We start from the raw sequence: 26,848 nt of genomic DNA on the forward strand, positions 1-26,848 counted from the left end.
CTTTCCCATTTTTTCATGAATTTGTTTCTACACGGAATGTGTTGACCCACGGGACAGTGCCTCTCGCTCGCTTGCTTGTTTTCTGCCTGTTGGCGCATGTAGCTTTATGGACTTTTCATTTCTTCTTAATTAATATCCCGAAGACCTCACTGAAACAAGAACGTTTATTCGCCGAAGAAGTTCAGCAGCCTTTCGTGAACTCCACCGGCAGGTTTGACTCTGGCATTTGCTTTTGTTGTATGTTCTTATCACACCTAAAAACGCACTTCTTCACATTGGCTTTTAATTCTTAACCTGTCTTATTTCCACTTGCTTTTTGCTATTTCTCTGTTTTATTGGGTCCCCGACCTGTTTTTAGTGTCTCTGTTTTAATTCTCTCTTAATGTTTGTTTTTAATATTTTGCTTTTAGTCTTGCTTGTTTTAACTGTACAGCGCTTCGGTCAGTTGTAATGCTGTGTTTTTAAGTGCTTAACAAATAAAAATGGTATGGTATGGTATGGTATATTTTAATCGCATTAGATACACCTACAGACCTGTCTTTAGTTAAACCCCTAACTCCTTACGTTCAACTTGTTTCCTTTCGGTTTCGCTTAGCCCGATATCTGGTCCTGGCAGCATAATACCATTTACAGGATTTTCATATTTCATTACACTAAATGGTCACTTTGCTCCGCGGCACAACTGTTGGTTTTAGTATCTGATTCGGTGGCTCCCTCTGATCCTGAACTGAAAAAGTGGGTCCAGTTAAGAGCGCACAGAGGCGGTGGAGAAGAAAGTAGAATCTCAAGATGACAGTAAAACCCGTGTCAGTTGTTAACATTACGCAGGTGCGTCTCAAAAAATTAGAATATCATCGAAAGTTAATTTATTTCAGTAATTCAGTTCAAATAGTGAAACTCATATATAGATTCATTACACACAGAATAATATATTTCAAGCGTTTATTTCTTTTCATGTTGCTGATTATGACTTACAGGTAATGAAAACTCAAAATTCAGTATCTCAGAAAATTAGAATATTACATAAGACCAATAAAAAAATGATTTTTAATACAGAAATGTTGGCCTACTGAAATGTTTGTCCATGTACGCACTCAATACTCGGTCGGGGCTCATTTTGCATAAATGACTGCATCAATGTAGTGTGGAATGGAGACGATCAGCCTGTGGCAGTGCTGAGGTGTTATGGAAGCCCAGGATGCTTTGATCGTGGCCTTCAGCTCGTCTGCATTGTTGGTTCTGGTGTCTCTCATCTTCCTCTTGTTAGATTCTCTATGGGGTTTAGGTCAGGTGAGTTTGCTGGTCAATCAATCACAGTGACGCCATGGTCATCAAACCAGGTATTGGTACTTTTGGCAGTGTGGGAAAGTGCCAAGTCCTGCTGGAAAATAAAATCGGCCTCTCCATAAAGCTTGTCAGCAGAGGAAAGCGTGAAGTCCTCTAAAATTTCCTGGTAGATGGCTGTGCTGACTTTGGACTTGATGAAACACAGTGGACCAACACCTGCAGATAACATGGCTCCCCAAATCATCACTGACTGTGGAAACTTCACACTGGACCTCAAGTAACTTGGATTCTGTGCCTCTCCACTCTTCTTCTAGACTCTGGAACCTTGATTTCCAAATAAAATGCAAAATTGACTTTCATCTGAAAAGAGGACTTTGGACCACTGAGCAACAATCCAGTCCTTTTTCTCATTAGCCCAGATAAGACGCTTCTGACATTGTCTCTGGTTCAGGAGTGGCTTGACACAAGGAATACTGTGACAGTTGTAGCCCATGTCCCCGATACATCTGTGTGTGGTGACTCTTGAAGCACTGACTCCACCGCAGTCCACTCCTTGGGAATCTTCCCCCAAATTCTTGAATGGGCTGTGCTTCACAATCCTCTCAAGGCTGCGCTTATCCCTGTTGTTTGGGCACCTTTTTCTGCCACATTTTTTCCTTCCACTTAACTTTCCATTAACATGTTGGATACAGCACTCTGTGAAGAGCCAGCTTCTTTAGCAATGACCTTTTGTGGCTTAGCCTCCTTGTGGAGGGAGGGTGTCAATGACCGTCTTCTGGACAACTGTCAAGTCAGCAGTCTGATTGTGTGGCCTACTGAACCAGACTGAGAGACCCTTTAAAGGCTCAGGACCCCTTTCCAGGTATTTTGGGTTAATTAGCTGAGTGGATTGGGACACCATGAGCCTACAATATTGAACCTTTTCACAATATTCTAATTTTCTGAGATACTGAATTTTGGGGTTTTCATTAGCTATAAGCCATAATCAGCAAAATGAAAAGAAATAAACGCTTGATATATATCACTCTGTGTGTAATGAATCTATATAATATACGAGTTTCACTTTTTGAATTGAATTACTGAAATAAATTAACTTTTCGATGACATTCCAATTTATTGAGATGTACCTGTGTTTCATATTTCCCTCCGAATGTATAAAGCCTCAGTACGACTGTAACTGCCGAGTCGGACATTTTCTTTCTTTCTTGAAGCATAAATATATATTTTTTCCCTCAATTTTAATGAAATTAAAGATTATGTTGATGTCTAATGGCTGTGAACATTTAGTCAACCTCCTTTATCTTGTTCTGTCATTTTTCCAGAGGAAAACGATTTCCTTCATAGCACTGGTCTGCTGTTCCTCTAGTCATGACTACGCTGGTAAGGGCTAATATATTGCCATCTGAATTTTTGCACTGAGAATGTATTGGTTGTCATTTAGTAGTTTATTTTTGTTGTGTCTCAACTGAATCACAGTAGAAAAAAAGTTAATGATAGAATACAAGCCAATGGTTACCACGTTTGTCCTACGGCAAATAATGTTAAAAACATCCACAGGGGGGAAAAATCTCACGTCATTGTGTCACACAATCAGCATGTCAGTTACGGGTCAAGTTATAGGGGACTGAGTTTTAAATTGAAGACAAGACTCTTGACCAATGAGTGAAGAGGAGAGGCGAATCTTCAGTCCATAAGCTCAGTCTCGTGTGAATTGCTTTCCCTGTTTATGATATGCGCTGATTTTCTGGAAGCATTTATTTAAAAATATTTTAACATAAAATGTATGTGTTTTGCATGTTGTAAGCAAACAACTGGATTACTAACACGTGGATTATACAGAGTAACATGAGATTCCACCCCCATGGATGTTTTTCGTATCGTTTGCCATTGTACAGCATTGGTCTCCATTAGCTTGTATTCTATCATAAAGTTTTTTATCTCCATTCTCCATGAAAACTAAAGATTAATAGTTTTTCTTGGTCATCATTACCAATCACATGGAGTAAGTAGCATATAAAATATCATTTCTGGTTGCAGTAGTCAGTTAATGTAGTTATGTATTATATGCTTGAATAAAAGTGTCTGAAAATCTTACAAATTATAAGACTGTGTTTGGTTATCTTGCAGGGAACCAGTGGGACGTCATCTACTGAATACACTGTCAGAGTCCCCAAGTATGTGGCAGTGTTACATCTTCAAAGTTGTTGTTCCTTTTTTCTGAGTAAACTTGGCCTAGTCTGATTTTATTTTACTTATTTATTTTTTACTAAAATAATTTCTTTAATGAAATGGGGTGGTTATGTTTATCTTATTGCTGCCCTTTTAGTATGCTATTACCCTGGGACCAACATCCGGTGCATGTCACTGTGTAGATTTGGCAGTGTGTGATTATTTGTTTCCCTGTCTAAAGTGTACTACTGGACTGTTTTATTTCACTGTAATATGAGACTCCATGACTGAGGGATGTCAGATTCTTTTCCAGGAGGGCAGAGGTAGTGGCAGGTGTTTTAATTCAAGCCTGAAATCTTTCATAATATTGCTGCTTGTTTCTCTTTGAGTCTAATATTTGGATTTTTAATTTTAAACAACTAAGTGCAAGATGTCATTTGTTTTCAATTTAGCACATGGATATCTGTAGCTTCAGGGATCTTGCAAAATAATAATGTCTGTCCTCAATGATGCAGATGTTGGTAAATGAGAGGCATAATTAAACAAGTAGTGTAATGAAAGCATTTGATGAGCTTTTTGATAAGGAGTGGGGCTTGAATTAAATTCAGCAATTACTGTAGCCCTTAGTGATCCAACTTCAGTTCTCTTTGTTTTTAATCCTGCGGTCAAATGATTTCAATTAGAATGCAAGAACAAAACTGAACAGTCACTACAGCCAACAAGGAAATGAGTTTGACAGCCCAGCTCTAAATGGTAAACTTGTATATCCATGCAAATTTGCAGTATTAATAGTTCTGTTATACCTTGTTATAGGAATACCAATAAGAAATACAACATGATGGCCTTCAATGTTGGGGACAAAGTTAACTTTTCCAGTTGGACGCAGGTAAGTACCCTCTTTACTGAAGACCCGCTAGCCATAGGAACACTTAATAACCTCTTGCATATTTTTCAAAAAGCTGATACCACACTTTACAAACTATTCAGGTTCTTTAGCATCCTTTGTGCAATAAATAGCAAGCTTGTCTTTACTAAAAGACTGTGACATTTTGTGTGTCATGTTAATTAAGGCAAAAATGGAACGTGATCTGAGTAACAAAAAGATGTATCAGGAGGAAGAAATGCCAGAGTCTGGAGCAGGTAGCGAGTTTGGAAAGAAGCAAAGGGAAGAGTCCCGGCGGAAAAAGTATGGCATTATAACACGAGAGTTTCGAGCAGAGGACCAACCCTGGCTGCTGCGCGTCAATGGTAAAGCTGGTCGCAAGTGAGTATCAGTAGTGTCCAGTGTTTCTGTGTTCATACATCATGATTGTTGAGGTATCTGCCTATGGAAGAAGAGGTGTAGCAGGGTTAAAAGGAAAAAAAAGGACTTTTGGCTCACCCATTAAATGAAAGATAACAAAAGGTAGTTGAATTCGGAAAAGGTAGCTGTCCATAAAGGCATTGCTCAGATATGTATGTACCAAGCAGAAATTACCTAACTACTTGGTAATTCAGTTCTTTTAGTGTTAAACGTTGACACTTTTCTTGTCTTTTCACTCCCACAATGGGTAGAGGAGAGCAAAATTCGATGACAAGGTGCGGTTAACTTGTTTTAATGCTGATGATAAGGACTGTTAAAATAAGCACACAAAGGAAACAATATTCCCTTCAGCACAGTACAGCAAAAAGCATTCCATAATTTGTCTTTTGGTGGGCTTATACTGTAATTCCTCAGGATGTACTCTATTTTATACATTTTTATATTGTCCCACAATCAACCAATGAGGTAAAAGTATTTCTTGTTTGGTTTTACTCCTGTAAAGAGTATCCATTTTTACTTCACCAAACTGCTAGCATTGCACTAATGTTACCTGTAGCATTTTAAATGCCTCAACCTGTTAGAGATTCATTAATTTTGTAGCCTTTTTGGACACCATACTTAACTTTCAAATATTACTTACTAGCTGTGTAAGCCCGTGCTGTAAAAAGCCTGGGCTTCTAGAAACTGTTGAAGTTGTCAGAAAAAAAAAAAACTGAAATGCAGAGTCGGTGGTTTCGTTTTGCGGACGTCCTCGCCCCTATTGTCTTATCAGCGGCTAAGCAAATTTCCCTCTCGTTGTGTTTCCTCAGCAGTTTCACTTAGACAATGGAGTCGCTTTCTTTCAACTTCATGCTGTAGGCTCGTATTTCTTCCGGCTCATTAACTTAGGGCCGCCTTGCGGGCTCTTTGAGCTTCATGCTGTAGCCTTGCACTTCCGGGCTGAACAGACAGACACACACACACTTCCACGCATAGACATTTATGATTATTTGGCTTCAGTGGACCGGCAGTTACCAATTCTGGAAGGGCTTGTGTGGGTTGTTTGGTTTCCAGCCTCCCCAGTTGCCAACTAAAATTGACAGGAAATGCTGTATTACTTTATCTGGCACCATAGGTGAGTGGCTGAGGCGGGGACCCTGCTCGCAGTGCCAAGCTGTCAAAGATCCATTCACAGAGCCGTTCTCAGGCTGGAAGGAGTAGCTTTTATTTCCAGCATGGAGCCATGCAGTAATGGGAAGGCAATGACTAAATTACAGATGTTGATTACAATTCAGAATTACATGATTCGTTTTCATGTCCTTGTAAGGTACTGTTAAAAGGAGCCCTGAGGCCAGGATGTTTTTGTTTGCTTCTGGGGACATAATTATCAAGAGTGCACCTTGTACATGCTGAGAACTTGGGAAAACTAAGTGCAAGATCAAAAGCTGGAAATGAGAGGCTTACTTTTTTAATTGACACGTCCTTGTTTAAGAGACTTACAGCTTTTAAGAGGTGCAATTGGTTATATTTCTTTCATTGTTTTTTTTGGAGCACAGCTTAGATGTATGTGTTCCTGATCGCACAGAGTCATTTGCAGGATTTCATCCTACAGCCTCAGGGTTTGAAGTCCAAAACTTTAACCACTATGCCATACTACCTGCCTCAGATTCTTCATTTTATGAAAAGACTAGCCATACCCCATGGCTCCGCTCGCGTAGTAGTGAAACAGGACAAACGTTAACAATCAATAAACAAAAAGGTATCACTAGCTAAGTGGAGGCAGGATACACTCCAAAACACAGAGGTAGACTGACTCGCCACTCTGAACGTCACGCTTCCCCCTCCCCTTGGCCCGCAGCCTCTGTCTCGGATTAGCATGAATATATCGCTCTAGCGAACGAACTGCGATACTTAGTACGATGAGAGAAGTCGCAGAATCAATTAGAATGTTCAAGCAAATTCTAGAAAAAAAATGATCTAAATCCATTAAGCAGTTCTCTCATCCGCTAGCTAAACAGATGTAAGATACGCCTTGAGGCTGGCCATGAGTGAGGAGGGCCCCGCCCCCTCCCCTCGGCCTGCTGCGTCTCTCTCGGATTCCCGCAGATAAATCGGTACCACAAGCGAACCATGATAATTAGTGCAGTGTCGCAAAATCAACCGGAATGTTCAAGTAAATTATAGAAAAAAAGATCTAAATATGTTAAGTAATTCTGTTGTGAACAGCAGACAGACATTGGATTTTATATATATATATATATATATATATATATATATATATATATATATATATATATATATATATATACCAGTAACGGCACACTGCACGATAACGTGCAGTGAATACACTTGACTTGAGCATTCCTAGTTTTCACCCTCTTTCTCTGTACGTTTACCATTCGTTTGTTCAGAGGTCGATGCGCTTGCTGCTTCGTGAGCAGCTCTTCTTTTCTCCACCCTAGCGGCCCACTTCTTCTCTTCTTTCGTCAGCATCTTTTCGCATTACAAATGATTAAGTCGGTGTTTGTGTTGCAATTACTTAGTACGTTTTCCTTAATTTTTCACTTAAGATGGTACATAAGTCTTCAATCTGCCTCAAGAATGATTTAAGATATGAAGAGGTAGGGGAAGTGACGGCGAAGGTGGTAGGGATGAGAACGACGCCCGTACTCATGCACCTCACAGCCTCCCTGCTGTCCGCTGCCAACAGTTGATTCTACAATAAAATAAAAATAAAAAGAGAAATAACTTTGGGGGTCAATCATAACCCCAATAGCAGATAGTAGACATCACCTAGTATATATGTACCAAATTTCAGGTCAATAGGTCAAACAGTTTGCAAGCTACAGGTGATTTAAAATCCTGGACAGACAAACAGACAGCCACGGCAGCGTATTATATAGGAAGATTTATATATAGAGAGATGAGCATACTCTGTATTTAGAAAAATAAATAACTGCAGGCTTACAGATCAACGAAGTGCCTACATTATTAAGTATAAAATTCTACATTAAGTGAAACAAAAGAAATTTAGGGGTTAGCAAGATGAAGTGAGTAAAACCAGTATTGTGCTTAATTACGTGAAATTCCAGTCCAAGCAAATTTCTTTTCAGATTTATTTTTTCATCAGTACAAAGCTAATTAAACAAAATGTTTGATTTTTTTGAGCCACATATACAAGGTGTGTTATTAAAAGTTTACTTGTTTGAAGGTATTTTTTGTTTTTGTTTAACCTTGGTATTTGGAAGCAGGAATGTCTCCACACTCTACAAATGATACTGATGTAACCGTTCATTTATTTTCAGATTTAAAGGTCAGAAAAAGGGAGGCATAACAGAAAATGCCTCCTACTACATCTTTACACAATGTCCAGATGGAGCATTTGAGGCCTTCCCAGTTAATGCCTGGTACAACTTTATTCCAATTGCCAAGCACAGGACGCTAACTGCAGAAGAGGCAGAGGAAGAATGGGGCAGGTGGCTACATGTTTTTCTGTGCATTCCCACTCAAACCCTCGACTTACAAAACAGACTGATGAGAGGCAGATGTCTTCTATCTGCTGTTAAACACTGGTTTTGCTTTTCTTTGTAGGAGGAATAAGGTGGTGAACCATTTCAGCATTATGTTGCAGCGGCGTCTGAGAGACCAGGACAAAGATGACGGAGATGAGGATGAAGAAGAAAAGAAAGGGGGGAAGAAAAAGAAGAAGAAGAGAGGCTCAGAACTGAAAATTCATGACCTGGAAGATGATCTGGAGATGAGCAGCGATGAGAGTGACGATAGCGAGGCTGAAGGTATGTGGAATGGCTGAAGAGCCCTCATGGAAGAAAAGTGAGTTTCATTGAAGAGTTACTTAATAAATTGTCAGATTTACTTTTTGGCAAAGCCAATAATTAATGGGCCTTTCAATAAGGCTTCTGCTGTAACTTATTTTTCTATATGAATCAGAGTTCTAGATGGTAGATGTAAGAGCCAATCTTAGAAATTGATTGCTTTAAGTTAAATTCATATTAGTGTTTGCTTAATATGAATAGAATACAGTATACCATATTTGTGAAGAAACAGCTTCAATTTGAAAAATACCAAACTAGTACAATATCCTAGTGTTTGTTTTTGTGTTCATCATTCTATACATTTTAGTCATTGACTTAAATATGGCTTCCAGCGATGAGCTCTTAATGATGTAGACCATACACTCATGTCAGAACACAAAGACTTGACGTGAGAATTGGTGGAGGGATTGCGTATGAATAACTCTCCTGTATGTTGTGGTCTGTCTGATTCCAAATCCAAATGTTGATTTGTCTGGTGGGCCGTTTTCTCCTTAGGGTACTGTAGCTTTGTAGGAAGGTAAAACGTCTCTGTAGCATCAGTTTATTGGTAGCTTACCTGTCTTGTATGTTGCCGAGGTCCAATGCCAAGATTCCCATCTTGGCTTTGTGTCACCCTTTTTTCACATTGCTTTTTTGCTAATCATTAGATATTGACTGCTAAAAGGGAGAGAGAGACAGATCTACACAAACACTTAGCTGTGTGCTGTTTTTTTAAGAAGGTGCTATATTCTACTGTTTGGAAAACAGTCCCAATTCCTGGCACCAGTCAAAATGTGACTCTTTGAACGTAACCACCATACATGACAAAAAGTCAGTTGCTCTTCACTATTAGAAATTGAAAGCCAATAAAAAATCCAGTGCTTGCTTCCCTAAACACTATGTACAGGTGTACACACACGCATACCACAGTCCGTTATCTGGTTTACTTAGAATCACCTCAAATTCCCACCCTTCACCTTCTGTGATCTTGAGATTCCCTCAGGTGAGATTCATTCCTCTCTGTTCCTTCTGGTAACACCTTTTTGGAAACCACCTTGGCGTAATCCCTCCCAACTTTATCACAATACTCTCGTAAAAATGTTTGTTCATGTACCATATTGCCCCACTGGTCATGCAGCATACCAAGAGTTCAGTATAACTTTCATCATTTATGCTGGGATCTAGGTGGACAGAAGGAGCCCAAGAAAAAGAAGGTCACAAACAAGAAAAAGAAAAAAAAGGGTTCAGACAGCGAAGCCATAGAGGACAGTGATGATGGCGATTTTGAGGGATTAGAGGTTGACTATATGTCCGATGAAAGCAGGTGAGTGGAATAAGTTTGTTCTGTTGCAAGTATTCTGTTGCATCATCAACTACACAAAGTAGTAAGGCATTATTGCTCTTTAAATTTTGTTTGCAAGTCCTGGTTTTGTTGTACTGCTGCACATATACTGACTAATCCTAGCACCAGATTACCACCTGACTTCAGTACCGGTAGCAGAACAGTTCCAAAGCAAGTAATGAATGATTCCAAAACCCTTCCCAAGCCTCCCTGGTGTGCCGTGTCATCCTGCTGCACTACGCGCCATTTCCTTCTTGATAGCCGTGAAGTCCCAATCATGTTGAAGCTTTCTGGTCGTCCCCCATGAAGTCCAGATCGGGAGGGTTGGGCACAATGTCCCAATTGCATCAAAGCAATGACAGCTGGGTAATTCCCGTAAAGTTCTGGTCACGTTGAAGCATGTAGTTTCGTTTCCTGGCATCTATTAAAGAAACATTTTTCCACAAATGAAATAGTGTGCATCAGTGAGGATTGAAAGGAAAGCTGACGTTTATTTTTGGTACCAAAAATCCAACAAATGGTGGTACCATACCGTTTTAAAATTTACCTTTTTTGGTGCTTTACCAGTACCGGAATAACACACAGCCCCACTAACAACTTAGAATGGGGAAATTGAAGAGATATCCCAAATAAAGGCAAACTTGTTCCAGTACTTTCCTGTTGGTTAGTTTGTCAAGTAAATGATGGTAAGTATTTCTTCACATTACAAACTACAGATAAACAATGGAGCAGACCATATCAGCTTTCGGACCTTCATATGTTATTTAGACATTAGCTGAATAACAATTAAAATAAATTGAGCAAATTGATTTTTATTCATCAAAGCATTTTCTTATTTTTCCAGTGCTGACAGCTTGAATGGGCAGATCTGAAAATTGTGGCTCTTTATTTTTAAAGATGATATCTCTGTCTATATAAAATCCAACATCCTCTCTGTCTGTACGTCCATCCGCTTTTCACGAGAGAACTACTTAACAGATTTAGATTGGGTTTTTTTTCTTGACATTCCGGTTGATTTTGCGACTTCTCTCATTGTGCCAAGTATCATAGTTCGCTTGCAGAAGCGAATTTATTCATGTAAATCCGAGACAAAGGCTGCGAGCCGAGGGAAGGGGTATGCGTGATGTCAGGAGTGGGGAGCTGGACAGGGCCATCCTCACTCACAAGGCAGCCTCCATTCAAGTCAATCTACCTCTGGCTGTGTTTTGGAGTGTACCTTGCCACCACTTAGTTAGCGATACCTGTTTGTTTATTGATTTTTAAAGTCCTGTCCTGTTTCACTACTATGCGTGGAACGGCTAGTAATATATAAAAACTTTGGTTGCCTATGTCTGAAAACTGTAAATTCTATTTCTTATTTTAATTTCCCATGTAAACCAATCCAATCTGATTAGTAGTGTGGCTTTTGCTGCTACACCACATCATTGTACTGGTTTGACATAAATACTTAAGAGGCACATTAAACAGCAACACTAGAAGAGAGGCATAGTTCTCTCATGGACATTTATCAGAGAAAACTAGATACATAAATAATCTAGCATGCCATAAACTTAGTGGTTTTGATTAATTTTTGTGTTCCTTCACAGCTCTGAAGAAGACGAGCCAGCAAATACAAAAACAAATGATGTTCCCAAAGGTATGAGGCCCATTCAGGTATATGTATCAATTTCCAAAGGAAGCAGGTCACTTTTTTGCAAACATGCAGATATAATATAACTTCAAATTTGGTTTGTGGTCAGGAATTGATGAAGCATCGGAAAGCAGTGAGGAGAGCGAAGAAGAGAAACAGAATGAAGAGGATAAGAAGGAAGAAGAAGAAGATGGAAAAAAAACTCCGGTGCAGCAGGAGAAAAGGAAAAAGAAAGGTGACGCAATAAGCTGACAGAAAGGCAGGGTTTCTTATTTGCGGATGTCAGGACAGCATTCAACGTAGCCAATCCGTTATTGGAAAATTTGGAGTCTGAACTAAACATCAGCTCCATGGATGTTTGAAGTCAAATAGAAATCTTAACTGTAACAAACAATGACAACCATGGTACAGTTTCAGAATCCACAAACACAGATTGATTCAGCATAAAGTTTACTATGCTACATTCACATGCTGTCAGGCAGAGTTTCCCAGTCAGAAAATTCAATGCCCTCGAAGTAGGAGATTCGAGTCACGCACTTTGCAGAAAACAGTCCTACCTGAATTTTCAGAATTGTGACATAACATTGGTCTTTCAACTTGGTCAATAAGAGAAAATATTTAAAAAAAAAAATAGTAATTTCTGTGGCATAATTGTATCAGGAGTGAAGTGATGCACTGCTTTCTCTGTACTTCCGTTAAATGTGTTCTTTGGACTAAACATCAAATGAACAACAACCTCAAATTTCTCCCACAAATCTCTCCAGCAGCTCATGTGAACGCATTGAAGTGGGTGTTCCAAAAACTCCTGTTTTATGGGAATGCACCATCAATCCCACATGTCATACTGCTGGTGCATCCACAAATGAATAAATCATCACCTCAGTTTAATTCCCCATAAAAATAAAATGCAGTGCAACACAGTGCAGGTATTTAATAGTAGCAATGAAATTGTCTGCGTCTAACCATTAAAGACAAATTAATTTAAAGAATAAAGCTGAGTTAATTCCAGAAGGCCAATATTGCATTTATTGGCATTAGGTTGCTATTAAGCATTATGACAGATCTTAATGTCTATGTCAGAATATTTGGTGTTAGTAGGTTATTAGATTCCACGTCCCAAGAGCCAGCTTCTGTAGTCAAGGATCGGGCCACCAAGGTCCCCACCTTCGGCCACCACCCAACTCACACTGCACCAAACCTCCTTGGCCCCTCCTACAGGTGGTGAGTCCATGGGAAGGGGGACCCACGTTGCTTCTTCGGGCTGTGCCCGACCGAGCCCCATTGGTGCAGGCCCAGCCACCAGGCACTCGCCATCGAGCCCCACCTCCAGGCCTGGCTCCAGAGGGGGGCCCCGGCGAGGGGAAAACACCATCCAAAGTTTTTGTACATCATAGGAGGTTTTCTGAACCGCTCTTTGTCCTTGCCTAGGACCAGTTTGCCTAGGGTGACCCTACCAGGGGCATAAAGCCCCCCCAACAACAGAGCACCTAGGATCATTGGGACACACAGACCCCTCCACCACGATAAGGTGGTGGCTCTAACCCTAATCCTTAAAGATAGGGTGAGAAGCTCAGTCATCCAGGAGGAGCTCAGAGTAGAGCCACTGCTCCTCCTCATCGAGATGAGTCAGATGAGGTGGCTCGGGCATTTGATCCAGATGCCTCCTGGACGCTTCCCTGATGAGGTGTTCCGGGCACCTCTAACCGGGAAGAGGCTCCAGGGAAGACCCAGGACATGCTGGAGGGACTATGTTTCTCGGCTGGGCTGGGAATACCTCGGGATTCCCCCAGAAGAGCTAGTAGAACTGGCCGGGGAGAGGGAAGTCTGGGCATCACTGCTCAAGCTGCAGCCCCTGCGACCCAATCTCGGATAAGTGGAAGAGGATGGATGGAGGTTGTTAGATGAAAATGTCGGACACAAAAAGACATCTAAGAGTGAATAAAATTAGTGCGCATTTCTGTCAGCTGCAGTAACTATATATACCCTTTTCTGTAGTTCAGTTCTACAAGAGGTGAATTTCTGTATGTCTGAGAGAGAAGCCCCAAATATTCAGTCTGTTGTAACAAATTTTTCACAAAGACAAATATGTGGTAAAAGTGAACACCTGGCTTTTATGGCAGGCAGACTGATCAGGCTTCTGCACTGGCAAACCAGTTAACTTGGCTTTCTCTCCGATGCTCACTCTCATGTATTCTTGTTTTATAGACAGCAGCGATGAGTCAGACTCTTCCGAGGAGAGCGATATTGACGGAGAGGCATCATCTGCGCTTTTCATGACGGTAAGATGGGAAACAAATCGGTGTGAGAAAGAACAGTCAAGACTATGTAATGGTGGCGCTGGTGGGAACGTGTGGTGTTGATGGGGGAGTTTTGTATAGGATGCTGATTTTCATTATGTACTTATAGTGTGAAGGTCTTTTGGGACAGAGAGAGGTTTACCAGGTTCAGTTAAATGAGAAATTGTGGGGGAATCCGTTCCCATACATACTGGAAAAATTGTACCACAATAAAATCACTACAACTGAATTACAATAAAAAAGTAAAAAAAAAAAAGGCTACATTATTGGCACAGAGTAGAAGTAGCTTGAAAAGACATGACATCAAGAATAGAGTGTACATCAGTGTGGAAATGGAGAAAGTAATTGAATTCAGAGTAGAAACTAGTAGAAACTAATCGCAAAGGAAATTACATTAAGATGTCTGCCAGATCGATTCCCATTTAGCACACTGGGAACCCACCTCAGCCGAGGAGCAACTCTTATAAAGCCTGGTGTCTCACATGACGCTCCTTGGACAATGCAGTTGACTCAACCTGTTACTGAAGGTGCCCCTCATACAGGGGGTGAATGTCATTGTCCAGGATAGTAAGCAGCTTGCTGAGTGACCCTCTTGTTCTACCACAACCTCCAATAAGTCCAGCCTGACTCCCAAGGTTGAACCAGGCTTTTACATCACTTTATTTAGTCTGTTGGCATCGCCTGTTCGAATGTCATTTCCCCAGAAGGCTCCCACTTGGGCCACTATAGACTGGTAGAAAACATGTAAGAGTGGCCTGCATATACCAAGTGACCTCCCTCTCCTTAGGAAATAGAGGCGACTCTGACCCTTCCTGTGTGCTGGTACTGCACTCAAGCCTGTTATTCAGACGCACCCTGAGGTACAGTGGAACCTCGGTTTGCGAGTAACTTGGTTTACAAGTGTTTTGCAAGACGAGCTAAAATTTTTAATAAATTTTGACTTGATAAATGAACAAGGTCTTGTAATACGAGTAGTATGTATACGCTTTGTCTGCTGAGCATCATGTGATCACAACTGAGCTGAATGTTGTTCTCTCTCTTGCCGCAGAATTGTGGGCAATCGTCTGCTATTCTCCGTCTGAGTCGGCATGCCTCACTTATATAGTCAACATCCATACGAGCGTATACCGTTTACTACAGCATTGTGACTGTGTGTGCTGTGACGTTTGAGTCCCTGTCTTGCACCCCAAAACACGAAGCTGAGTCTCAGTACTTTAGCAACACCAGCTTTATTCAGCTTGAAACAGCAACAGCGCAGTTATTTATTGTAGCGGGATCTGCCACTCCCCTATACACAGACGCAGCAGTCAGGCAGGGTCGTGGCCAAGTAGTACTGTGCCCTGCGCATTTATAATGTTCCTTGTTCCTTGTATCACCCGTCGACGGCAGGCACTTATAGCATGTCTGCAATCTTTTCGGATTCACTTTTACGGCAAACTGCTACAGTGCTGGGAGACTGCGATTGCTTTGGGACGCTCTTCTGCGTGTCGTCCCGTTGGGTGGAATCCCACAAGAGTTTAGAAACTCACTCACACCAGCCATGATTCTTTTCAAAGGTAAAGTGCAGGTTAATTTGTTTTATGTATTTTTACTTTATATTTTGTATAAATTGCAATTTTTCAATTTTTCATATAAAGTGTTTCTTACAAATGAACAGACACGTGAATGTGTCATTGAAGCCATTGCTCCCCTTTAGCATTCAGTGTTGCTGGTAACAGAGGAAAACCTACAGTAATGAAAATGGTTTATTAAAATGACAAAGGAAATTGAAATATTGTATACTAGCCATCTTCCAAGGCTTCACCCGCGTAGTAGTGATTCAGGACAGGGTTGAGGGTCCCGCCCGGCTCCCCACTCCTGACATCACACTTCCCCCTCCCTTCGGCCCACAGCCTCTGTCTCGGATTAATGCGAATATATCGCTCCTGCAAGCGAACTATGATTCTTGGCGCAATAAGAGTAGTTGCAAAATCAACTGGAATGTTCAAGCAAATTCTAGACAAAAACCCGATCTGAATCCGTTAAGTAGTTCTCTCGTTCGTTAGCTAAGCGAATGCCCAGAGTCTGGTGAAAGAGTGAGGAGGCCTTCGGCCCGCTGCCTGTCTCTTGGATTTGCACAAATAAATCAGTACCTCATGCGAACTATGATAAGCAAATTATAGAAAAAAACCCGATCTAAATCCGTTAAGTTGTTCTCTCGTGAAAAGCAGACAGACGTTGGATTTTATATAGAGAGAGATTATGGTAAAAATACAAATATTTCTGAATTTCTTAGAATTGGAGAATAAAAAAAGATCACTCACTAAACAATGAGATCAGTTGAGAGTAAGAATGAGGCATTGATTATGAAATTGGTTGGAATAAAAACCTGCAGAAATAGGAGTCCCCAAGGACTGGAGTTGAAAATCATCTTCTAATGGTTCTAATGTTGACAACAGAGCTCTCTAGACTGCTACGTTAAGGTCAAGTCAGAACTCTCACAGATGCATGTTTCACTTGTTTTGTTTCGTTGATATGCTCAAAGACCCCTTTTAAGATCAAAATACTTCAGGAACCTTAAACAGGTCTTGAAATAATATTTAAAAAAAACACATAACCTGAAGTCCTTGTTTAGAACTTTTAACTGAAACTTTTCTAAAGGATGCACTGTCCACTCAACCCAAGTATGCATTATGTCCATCCATCCATCCATTATCCAACCTGCTATATCCTAACTACAGGGTCATGGGTGTCGTCTGGAGCCAATCCCAGCTAACACAGGGCACAAGGCAGGAAACAAGCCCCGGGCAGGGCACACACACACATCACACCCACACACCAAGCACACACTAGGGACAATTTAGAATCGCCAATGCATGTCTTTGGACTGTGGGAGGAAACCCATGCAGAAACGGGGAGAACATGCAAACTCCACGCAGGGAGGAGCAGGGAAGTGAACCCGGGTCTCCTAACTGCGAGGCAGCAGCGCTACCACTGCGCCACCCTACGCATTATGTGCACCTGCTAATCAGAATTGTAAAGGAAATAAATCTATATGACACTTAGAGTCATTTTGTTATAACTAATAAATCCTCTCCTGGAAAATGATAAAAGACAAACACCAAGTCCTTTTTATTTATAGCTCGGAGGGAAATTCTTTCTCTGCTCTGTCACTGTGGCTGCCTTTTTAGGCCTGTGCCTCATAAAATAATTTGTCATCTTGGAAGGATCAACTGTAAGACTCTGAATTTGTAGACTTGACACAGTATTAAATAAAACAATCACTCTGTTCTGTCTTATTATTGTATTGTTTTCTTATAATTAAGATCATTTTATTTAATATGTGGAAAAATAATTTTTACATGTACATGTGCCTAAAACTATGGAATTGAAAATATTCAAAAATTCTGATGTGTCCAGCACACAGCATTCCTTACATAAAACTGGTTTTTAGCAGTAAAATGTTGCAGGCACGTATTTTACAATGTGGAATGAAATGGACAAGTCTTGTGGAAGGAGGATGCACTTTATTTTTCAGTAGTTGTGCTGCAGTTAATTAGGACGCAGGTGTCCGAAAAATACAGAAAATCAACTCGGTAATTTAAAAAAAAAAAAACAAAAAAAAAAAAACCTTGGTTCAAAATCAGTGGGCAGCTGTTGGTTTTCAGTATTAATTGCTGCCATTTTTTAATTTTTTTTTTTTAAATGGAGTGATTTTTTTTTTTTTTTATTCATCATTCCCACAGACTCATTTTGACCTACAGACACAGAAATATCAATTGTTGTACATTTCCTAAAACACATTAATCATTCAAAGTTTTGTCCCAATCACAATACTTTCCCTACATCTATACCTATGACATGTGCAAAATCTATGGGATAAATTTTGTTCACAATCTATATAATATAACGAGCACAGCCAAATGCCCCTTGAGCAAAATGTGTACAATGGCAAGTCCATTGGTTTTATTCACGTTGTGCACATAGGAGCCTCAGTTTACCGGATAAACAGTACTAAGCCTCACAGCCCTCTTTCTCTGTGTTTCTTGGTGCTTTTGTTCATTGGACATTGCAAACCTCTTGTGGATGCTAGATGACATTACAGCCAGACCCCAGACATTTTGTTGTTTCCTATATAGAGCAGATCTCCCATATCAATGGATACAGTTTTCACAGTTTTAGTTATCACCATTTTACAGTGTCCAGAAAATATTAAATGGAAAATTTCAGAAATAAATGTAAATGAAATAAAGTGTAAACTCCGCGCATGGCAGCAATGCCTAAGGTTCTTTGGGGGGTGCACCTCAGTGTTTGACGTCATTTTCGGTTTTTAACCTCTACTGTTCTTGCTTTCTTCATTCATTGCCATTTTACCACAGTGTTGTTGTGAAAATAACCATTAATTTGGCTTAATAATGGCCCAAAGTACATGTAGTGGTGCTAGCAGATATTTAAAGACTAAAAGATGCCACAAAGTGCTTCCCATCAATGAAAACAACAAGCTAAGATATATACCATATCTACTTGCATTTAAGTTTTCCTGCGGATAAGTCGGAGCTTGATTTTATCGTATAATTTCCGGTATTTTATAATGTAGGTCCTATAACTCAAATGTGGAAAACTCATTCTTTTGGTCCAAGAGATTATGATATGCTAACGTCCACCTGAGAGAGGAACCACGGAGCACAAGGCCTTTTTGTGCCTACGTGACCACACGGTAATACCCAAACTATTCTGAAGTGACGTTTGCTCCGTTTTGTGTTTTATGTATCTCACACCCTCATACACCTTTATCGTAAGAGCATCCCTTATCTACGATGGAGTATTCGATCAGAAGAAAATATGAAGCTGGTTTTAAATTAAAAGTTGTTGAAGTAGCGAAAAATTGGTAACTGCGCTGCTGCAACAAAATTTGATGTGTCTGAGAAAATGGTGCGGGATTGGTGGAGGCAAGAAGGTGTAAAAACAGGTGTCTGATTTTATGATTGATTTTTTCGGGTTTCCGGACCCAATTTATACTCATGTATATACGGTAATAAGTTGTAAATACATTTAAAAATGTGTTTAAACTGTGTGCATGTACAAGATATTTTTCTTTGCTCCTCTGTCTCTTGAGGGTTAAGCTAAAACACCAGAATTCTGTTCATTTTGAGAGAGAGCACAAGTATAATAATGTACAATTAATATTATTTGATACTGGTAATGGCTTATGTATAATTGTGTGTGACAAGTAAAGTTTGATTTGATTTCATCAATAGGCTTCTACCACTTTACATTGTTAATAACTGCCCGAGTTATTTGGGAATTGAGTGGAATTGACTCACACAGGCAGCACTCCAAAAATAGTCAAAATCGTGTTGAAGAACACCTATACGTTTAAAAAGGATTGAAAATATGAAGTTAAAATTTTCACCCTGTCACAATACTTTCCATACATCAACATATAAATTGCCCATAAAAAGTCTTTACATTTTATTGTTACACATCATTGATTCCCAGTGGATTTAATTTGGCATGGTTGACACTGATCAAAAGAAAAAGAATCTTTAATGGCACAGTGAAAAACAGAACTCTACCAAGTGGTCTAAATGAATTAGTCTTTTTTTCTGCCTGAAATGCCAAATTAAATCCACTGTGATTCAATGTTACATAACAATAAAATGTGAAAACTTGCAAGGTGATGAATACTCTTTAGACACACTGTATAATTGGCTTTATTATGTTTTCTTATTTCCAGCAGAAGGTGTTACTAAAGGGTGAAAATGTAAGAATTTTCATAAAGAATTTAACAGAAAATCTTCAAAGCTGTAATACTGGTGTGAAATGAATACCTGAGGATTGAGGTCAGTCATCTAGGAGTCCCAGCCCATCACCTTTGCTGTCATTGTCTGCGCCTTGGACGTCTGTGTGGCATCTAAGACAAAGAAAATTAAACTGTTAAGAACAATATAATGGCATAGTTTTCGAAATGTTCAAAGAATGGGGGTACTTCATTAGTACTTCATTACACATTAGATCTCTGCCCAAAATTTCATTCTATCCTCTCCGTACCATTGCTCGACTCCATCCATTTCTGTCCTTTAACGATGCTCAAACTCTGGTACATTGTTTCATAATGACTTGTAGTGATTACTGTAATTCCCTCTTCATTGGACTCCCTGCAAAATCTATACAGAAGCACCAGTACATTCAGAACTCCGCAGCCACACAACGTTCTGCTCACATATCCCTTGTTCTGTCCCAACTTCACTGGTTACCGGTTCCGTCGAGGATTGAATTCAAGATTCTGCTCCTCGGCTTCAAAGCCCTACATAACCTTTGCCCCTCTCTACCTCACTCTGCTCCTAGCTCCTTAACACTCCTTGTTACTCTCTCAAGTCCTCATGCAGTCATCTCCTTACTGTCTCTCCACCCTGGCAGGCAGGTCCTTCAATGTTATGGCCCTTCAGCTCTGGAACTCTCTTTCTCAGTCTCTCCGAAAATTGTTCCTTTTTCTCCACCTTTAAATCTCAACTCAAATTGTCCCTGTTCGACAAATTTTTGTCTTCTGTGTGATCTTTTTTTTTTTTCCTTTCCATCTATATGTAAAGTGACCTTGGTTTTGTGAAAGGCGCTATGAATGCAACTTATTATTAGTTTCTGCACACCAGGCATACAGCCAGCTGCTGCGGCACAGGCAGCTAGTCAGCAAAGGTGGCGGAAATCATGAAACTGATTAATTTTTGTCGCGTGGAAGCAGGCAAATTAAAGCCTTTTATGGTATTTTTTTCACTCTTCATTTCATTAGTACCCACACCTCAGATGATAAGATTCTTACTTTTAATCTCCTTGTAGAAAAAGCGGACTCCGCCTAAGAAGCCCAGCGGCAAGGGTTCAGCAGGAAGCTCTCGGACGAGTAGCCGCCCTGGCACTCCTTCCATAGAATCTGGAAACACGTCTTCCACCCTGAGAGCTGCAGCCACCAAGTTAGAGCAAGGTGGGATGTGAAAGAGATGTGTTCATGTAGTATTGGGTGGCCTACTGTAGAAGATCCTGGTGATCAGTCTGATCATTCTTATTTTCAGGAAAACGTCAGGGACAGAGCAACTCTGATACACCTGCTGCGAAGAGGCTGAAAATGGACGCAAACCCACAGAGCCCTTCAGGAAAATCCACCCCTCAGCCGCAGTCTGGGAAATCCACACCTAGCAGCAGGTAAGCCTTAGCAATCTGTCCATAACTGTTGTTTTTGTTTATTTTGGATATTTGTAAAGCCTTTTTAAAATAATCCTTAAAAGTACTACTGGCCACCTTTTTGAATGAAAATTCCTGTCTTAACAAATTAATCATTATTTTATTTATTAATGTTGTAACGCACACTTCCAAGTGAAATAGATATTCATATTTTGGATTCAAAGTTAAAAAGAATTATCCAAAATGATTTGCAAAAAGAGGTCAACATAATCAAGTAACATCAGTTTGGGGGGGGACTGTTTGGGAACAAGTGTTATAGGACAAGGGGACAAAATTGATTACCATAAGTGAAGACCTCGGAGCAAAATATAAACAATTCACAGATTTACAAAACCCAAGAGAGTCTTCAAGTGCTTCTTGAGCACATTGAGGGAGTCCAGAATTCTGAATGGAGGAGCGCAACGCGTTCCACCAGCCAGGCGCTACAAATGACGAGAGTCTGGATTGAGAGTTGATAACACGCAGAAGTGGCATCACCAGACGCTGTTCATCAGCAGACCTGAGTGCTCGAGAAGAAACATGGGACCATGCAAGTGTCCTCATATACAAGGGACTTTCAAAAAGTTTCTGCACTTTTATATTTTCGTTGGAAACGATGAAGGCAGGAGGAGTAGTAATTGGGCATTAAAAAGTTGGTACGACACTGGGAAAATTACATCGCAAATGAAGGTGACTATGTAGAAAAGTGATGTAATTTGTTTTTGAAATTCTTAATAGAGTTTAAAAAAAGTGCGGAAACGTTCCTCATACAATATATAAGTGCAGACCCACTGACTACTGTGTAGGTAAGCATCAAGGAATTGAACTTAATATGTGCCACTACGGGTAGCCAGTGTAGTAATCAGAAAAGAGGAGTGACATGTGCCTGCCTTGGCTGTGACATAACACTGCATTTTGAATCCTCTGCAGCGACTTGGTGACACATGAAGGTGCTCCTGCCAGTAGTCCAGCCATGAAAAGACATGAGTCTGGACCAGGAGTTGTGGTGCATAAGATCTGATCTTGCAGATGCTGTACAGTGAGAATCTGTAAGACTGAGAGACCATAGCAAACATGATCTTAGAAGGACAGGTGGTCATCAGTCACCACCCCTAGGTTGCATACCAATTTGGCAGGTGTTAGCGATAATGAACCAAGCTGAACAGAGATGGGGTGCTGAATAGACAGCCAAGGTGAGAAAAATAAGGTCCGTCTTTGCCAGGTTGAACTGAAAATGGCATTCCTTCATCGAGGTTGCAGTATTGATGAGATATGCAGAGATTGTAGCTGATGACTTTGATGGAATTGGTGCCGTAATCCTATTTGGATCAATCTGTACAAACCAATTGCAATACAATTTGCCAGTGTTTCCCCATTCCTCCTTGAGTCTGTTGGACAGTATGGACACAGTTCGCGAATTGCCCTGTGAAAAATGACCATTGAAGAAAGACAGAAAAAAAATCTGATGTTGCTTGTGTTGCATAATCCACGTGCCTTTATCTAGTCGCTATCTTAAAATATACCAAACATTTTTTTTTTGGCTGTAGTATTGTTTAATGGTTTCTTTATTGTATGAGGGAGTCGGGAGTGGCAGAGAAGTATGTAAGAGTGGTACAGGATATGTACGAGGGAAGTGTGACCGTGGTGAGGTCTGCGGTAGGAGTGACGGAGGTGGGATTACAGCAGGGATCGGCTCTGAGCCCTTTGTTATTTGCAATGGTGATGGACAGGTTGACAGACGAGATTGGACAGGAGTCCCCGTGGACTGTGATGTTTGCTGATGACATTGTGATCTGTAGCGAGAGTACGGAGCAGGTTGAGTAGACCCTGGAGAGGTCGAGATATGCTCTAGAAAGGAGAGGAATGAAGGTCAGTAGGAAGAAGACAGAATACATATGTGTGAATGAGAGGGAGGTCAGGGGAATGGTGAGGATGCAGGGAGTAGAGTTGGCGAAGGTGGATGAGTTTAAATACTTGGGATCAACAGTACAGAGTAATGGGGATTGTGGAAGAGAAGGGGAAAAAGAGTGTACGCAGGGTGGAGAAGAGTGTCGGGAGTAATTTGTGACAGACAGGTATCAGCAAGAGTGAAAGGGAAGGTCTACAGGACGGTAGTGAGACCAGCTATGTTATATGGGCTGGAAACGGTGGCACTGACCAGAAAGCAGGTGGCAGAGTTAAAGATGCTAAGGTTTACACTGGGTGTGTCAAAGATGGACAGGATTAGGAATGAGTACATTAGAGGGTCATTTTAGGTTGGACGGTTTGGAGACAAAGTCAGAGAGACGAAATTGCGTTGGTTTGGACATGTGCAAAGGGGAGATGCTGGGTATATTAGGAGAAGGGTGAAACGGATAGAGTTACCAGGTAAGAGGAAGGCCTAAGAGAAGGTTTTTGGATGTGGTGAGAGAGGACATGCAGGTGATGGGGATGACAGAGCAAGATGACGAGGACAAGAGGATATGGAAGAAGATGATCCGCTGTGGCAAACCCTAACAGGAGCAGCTGAAAGAAGAAGATTGTTTAATAGTTTCTTCCTGAATTACATTAACCCAAAGACTTATGGGATTGCCTTTATGGCTTGAAGACCCATCTCTCCCCATCATTCATTGATCAAAAAAATTCACTCCCATGAGTCACTGGGTTTCCTGTTTATTGGTGGCATTTTAGTTATTTTTGAACAAACAGCTTAGAGTAAACTTAAAACCGACAGGAGAAGCAAGCTGCTAACTTATAAAACCTTTTGTTTGTTTTTTTTTTTTTTTTTGCCCACCAACAGTGACATCCAGCTGACGGAAGATGCGGTCCGCAGGTATCTAATCCGAAAGCCAATGACCACTAAGGACCTACTGAAGAAATTTCAGACGAAACGCACGGGGCTGAGCAGTGAGCAGACTGTCAACGTCTTGGCCCAGATTCTGAAAAGGCTCAACCCTGAGCGCAAGAGCATAAACGACAAGATGCACTTTTTCCTAAAGGAGTAAGCCATGTAAGATAAAAAGAAACAGGGGGGTTACACTTGACCGCATCCTTATAAGGTGGCCTGCCATTTAAAAGTTCTATTTTCAGTAAGAAACACAGTAGCAGGTCAGGGACAGGAATTTTCTTTTGAGTTGTTTGTTTTTCCCTCCTCAAGTAATCTGCCAGAGACTGTGAGGCGATTGTTAAAAGGTCATTTTTTTTATTATTAAAAACTGCTTTATATCATTTTGAATAACAGAAATGGTCAAGTTGTACTTGGGTGCATTTGCAGTTTTTCCAAGGTGTGCGTACTTTTGCGCTTTAGCGGAATGGGGGATGCACTTTTGGCCTGTCGTGTGCGCCACTGTGCATGATGGGCAGCACATTTGCATTCTCCTAATAGAAGGAAGGCCGTTAACGTGTCGTCACTGACCTGCGGGCTGATTGATGGCGTAAACACAGCAGCTAGCCGGAGGTTGCAAGGGCAGGAATGTTTTGGATGCCATGTTAATTCCACGAGAATGCTTCGCATTAGCCACTGAGCCGTTCAAAGCATTCCTGACGATCGCTGTCACCCGTCGGCCGCTCAGCAGCCGGACCTTTTATGGAGACGGCAGCTGCGCTGGAATCTTAGGGTAAATAGCTGGGAATTAATACAAATTTCTGCTTGATCCTGGAAGCAAGCCAATCCATAAAGCTGTCTGTCACACCTTATTGGAAAATTAAACCATTCCTGAATTTTACCCAAAAGACACCGAGTGCGAGCAAATGCAAGGATTCCTCCGCTTTCCGCACAGGAGCATCATCATAAAATGTGGAAATGCGGAGATGAGGACTTGCATTAGAGAAGCTGTACATAAATATTGTACCTTTTGTAGAGCCGCTAGCACATTTCAACTTTTCTGTGATTATCTGTTTTTATTTTACAGCGATGTTTACATTGCACTTTTCTAATCTGAGTAAATAAAAAGATTTTGAAAAAATGACAATCTGTACGTGAATACTGTGCATCAGCTATACTAGTGAAAGAGAAGCCATCTGAGATGTATGAAATGACATTACCTCTGCTAAAGACTTCCCAGCCGCACACGCATCACGTCGCCATGTTCCCCGTGTTAAGTCCATTGGGCTCTCGGCCTCATTTCTGTAAGTGGCCATGTCGCCGCGATAGCTATGGGACAGATTAATTTCAGCCTTTATTTAAGTTTACATGCACTGTGTTTGTATTGGGTGGTCTTGCATTTTAATCGCTTCACTTAGGGGGTCGCCTTCCACAAGATCCTCTCGCAATACGTAGCAGGACTTTTCTCCCCGTTCCTCCTGGTGTAAGCCAGCTGGGCTTGTGGGCCTCCTTGCTTGGACATCCTTTTTGAGTTTCTGTTGGATTCGGGTGAAGCCTTTATGATGGCCGCTCCAATCCGTTCATCTTGTTGCCTTTATGTAATTTTGTTACAGCTCTGAGGGGGTCTGATAGAATCCATGTCCTGAGACCAAATTTGAACTTTCCAGTTGAGGTGTTGCTTCAGAATTTCTAGATAATCCTCCTACCTCGTGATGTTATTTATTTTCTGTAGTACCCCCAAGTCCCACCATATGAAACTGCCAACCCCATGTTTCAAAGTAGGAATGGTGGCCATTGGCTTAAAAGCCATCGCCCTTTTTCTGCCATGCATGGTGGTAATCTCCATGGCCAGACAGTTCCATTTGTGTTTCCTCTGACCACAGAACATTCCTTCAAAAGGCCAGGGCTTTGTCCTGGTGAGCGACCTGCAAATTTCAGCCTGGCTTTTTGTACATCGCTCTTGGAGTAGGAGCTTCTTTCTTGCACAGCAATGAAAATCTCTTTTAATGGTGGACGTACTAGAGAGTACTGTATTTTGGTACCTGATGCCTCCCAGCTCTTTCACCTCTTCCTTTGTTGACTTGTGGTTCTTTCGAGCCTTTCACGACATCCGGGAAGTTGATTTGTGCTTCCTTCCTGAATGATGTGTGTGCTCTCTAGATATCTATATTTGTGTACAATTGTTTGTACAGATGCTTGTGGTACCTTTTAGTTTTTTAGGAAATTATTTCTGAGGAAGAACTAGCCTTGTGAAGGTCCACCTTTTCTTAAAGGTCTTGGCAGAGTTGCTTGGATTTTGGCACTGGCTGTAAAAGTACAGGTGCACCCTCAGTTAAGAGAACTGGGCAATCAGAGGCTTCTGAAAGTCATGACATCAATTTATGGAATCTTCCAGGCTCTTTAAAACAAATATTCAGCTTGGTGTATGGGAATTTGTGACCCACTGAAAAAATCTAATGTAATAAATAAAGGTGGAATATGTCTCTTAGCTATTGTTTTGGCATAACCACTGATAGAAATAAAAGTCGATACCGTAATTGACTTAACATGGGGACTGTATGGAAACAAGACATGTGGAGCTGGGTAACACGGAGTTTGGAAGTCTTTAACTGGGGTGAATGCAGGGCTGCTTTTCATTTCCTATGCATTAGCCGGCATCCCTAAACCTGGACCCTCGATTAGTCCAATAACCCGCAGGTCAGGTCAGATTGGGGGGCATGCACTGGTACAGTGTGTTATCACACCCACCACACGACCAAACAGCTTGGGATCCTGCTTGGCAAACCCCCCTAGGCAGACATGCACTCCAGTCCCACTCTCCGCAAATGACCCGCTATCTGCCACAGACAGGTGTTACGTGGGCATTCCCTTGGCCTGGTTCTCAACAATGAGGGTCCTGCGAGCTGGATCACCCTTGGGTAATTGCACCACATGGCCATAGTGCCGTAACTGACGCTCCCTCACAATGAAGTTCATGTGCCTCAGTCGGGACTCCATGAGCAACACAAAGTCAAACCAGCAGTACCCGAGGATTC

General features: G+C 41.1%; 1 protein-coding gene across 1 annotated transcript; it reads left to right on the forward strand.

The window, feature by feature from the left end:
* Window positions 1-65: 65 nt before the first annotated feature.
* On the forward strand, window positions 66-24,951 carry gtf2f1 (general transcription factor IIF, polypeptide 1). Its single transcript, XM_051920699.1, has 14 exons — window positions 66-211; window positions 2,610-2,667; window positions 3,415-3,461; window positions 4,270-4,342; window positions 4,527-4,720; window positions 8,044-8,214; window positions 8,330-8,532; window positions 9,736-9,874; window positions 11,479-11,528; window positions 11,632-11,757; window positions 13,728-13,801; window positions 20,633-20,774; window positions 20,863-20,992; window positions 23,790-24,951. Exons 2-14 carry the CDS (start codon window positions 2,656-2,658, stop codon window positions 23,992-23,994), a joined length of 1,566 nt encoding a protein of 521 aa, XP_051776659.1. The 5' UTR covers window positions 66-211; window positions 2,610-2,655; the 3' UTR covers window positions 23,995-24,951.
* Window positions 24,952-26,848: the final 1,897 nt, after the last annotated feature.

This window comes from Erpetoichthys calabaricus, chromosome 17 (genome assembly GCF_900747795.2).
Source record: "Erpetoichthys calabaricus chromosome 17, fErpCal1.3, whole genome shotgun sequence".
NCBI lineage: Eukaryota > Metazoa > Chordata > Cladistia > Polypteriformes > Polypteridae > Erpetoichthys > Erpetoichthys calabaricus.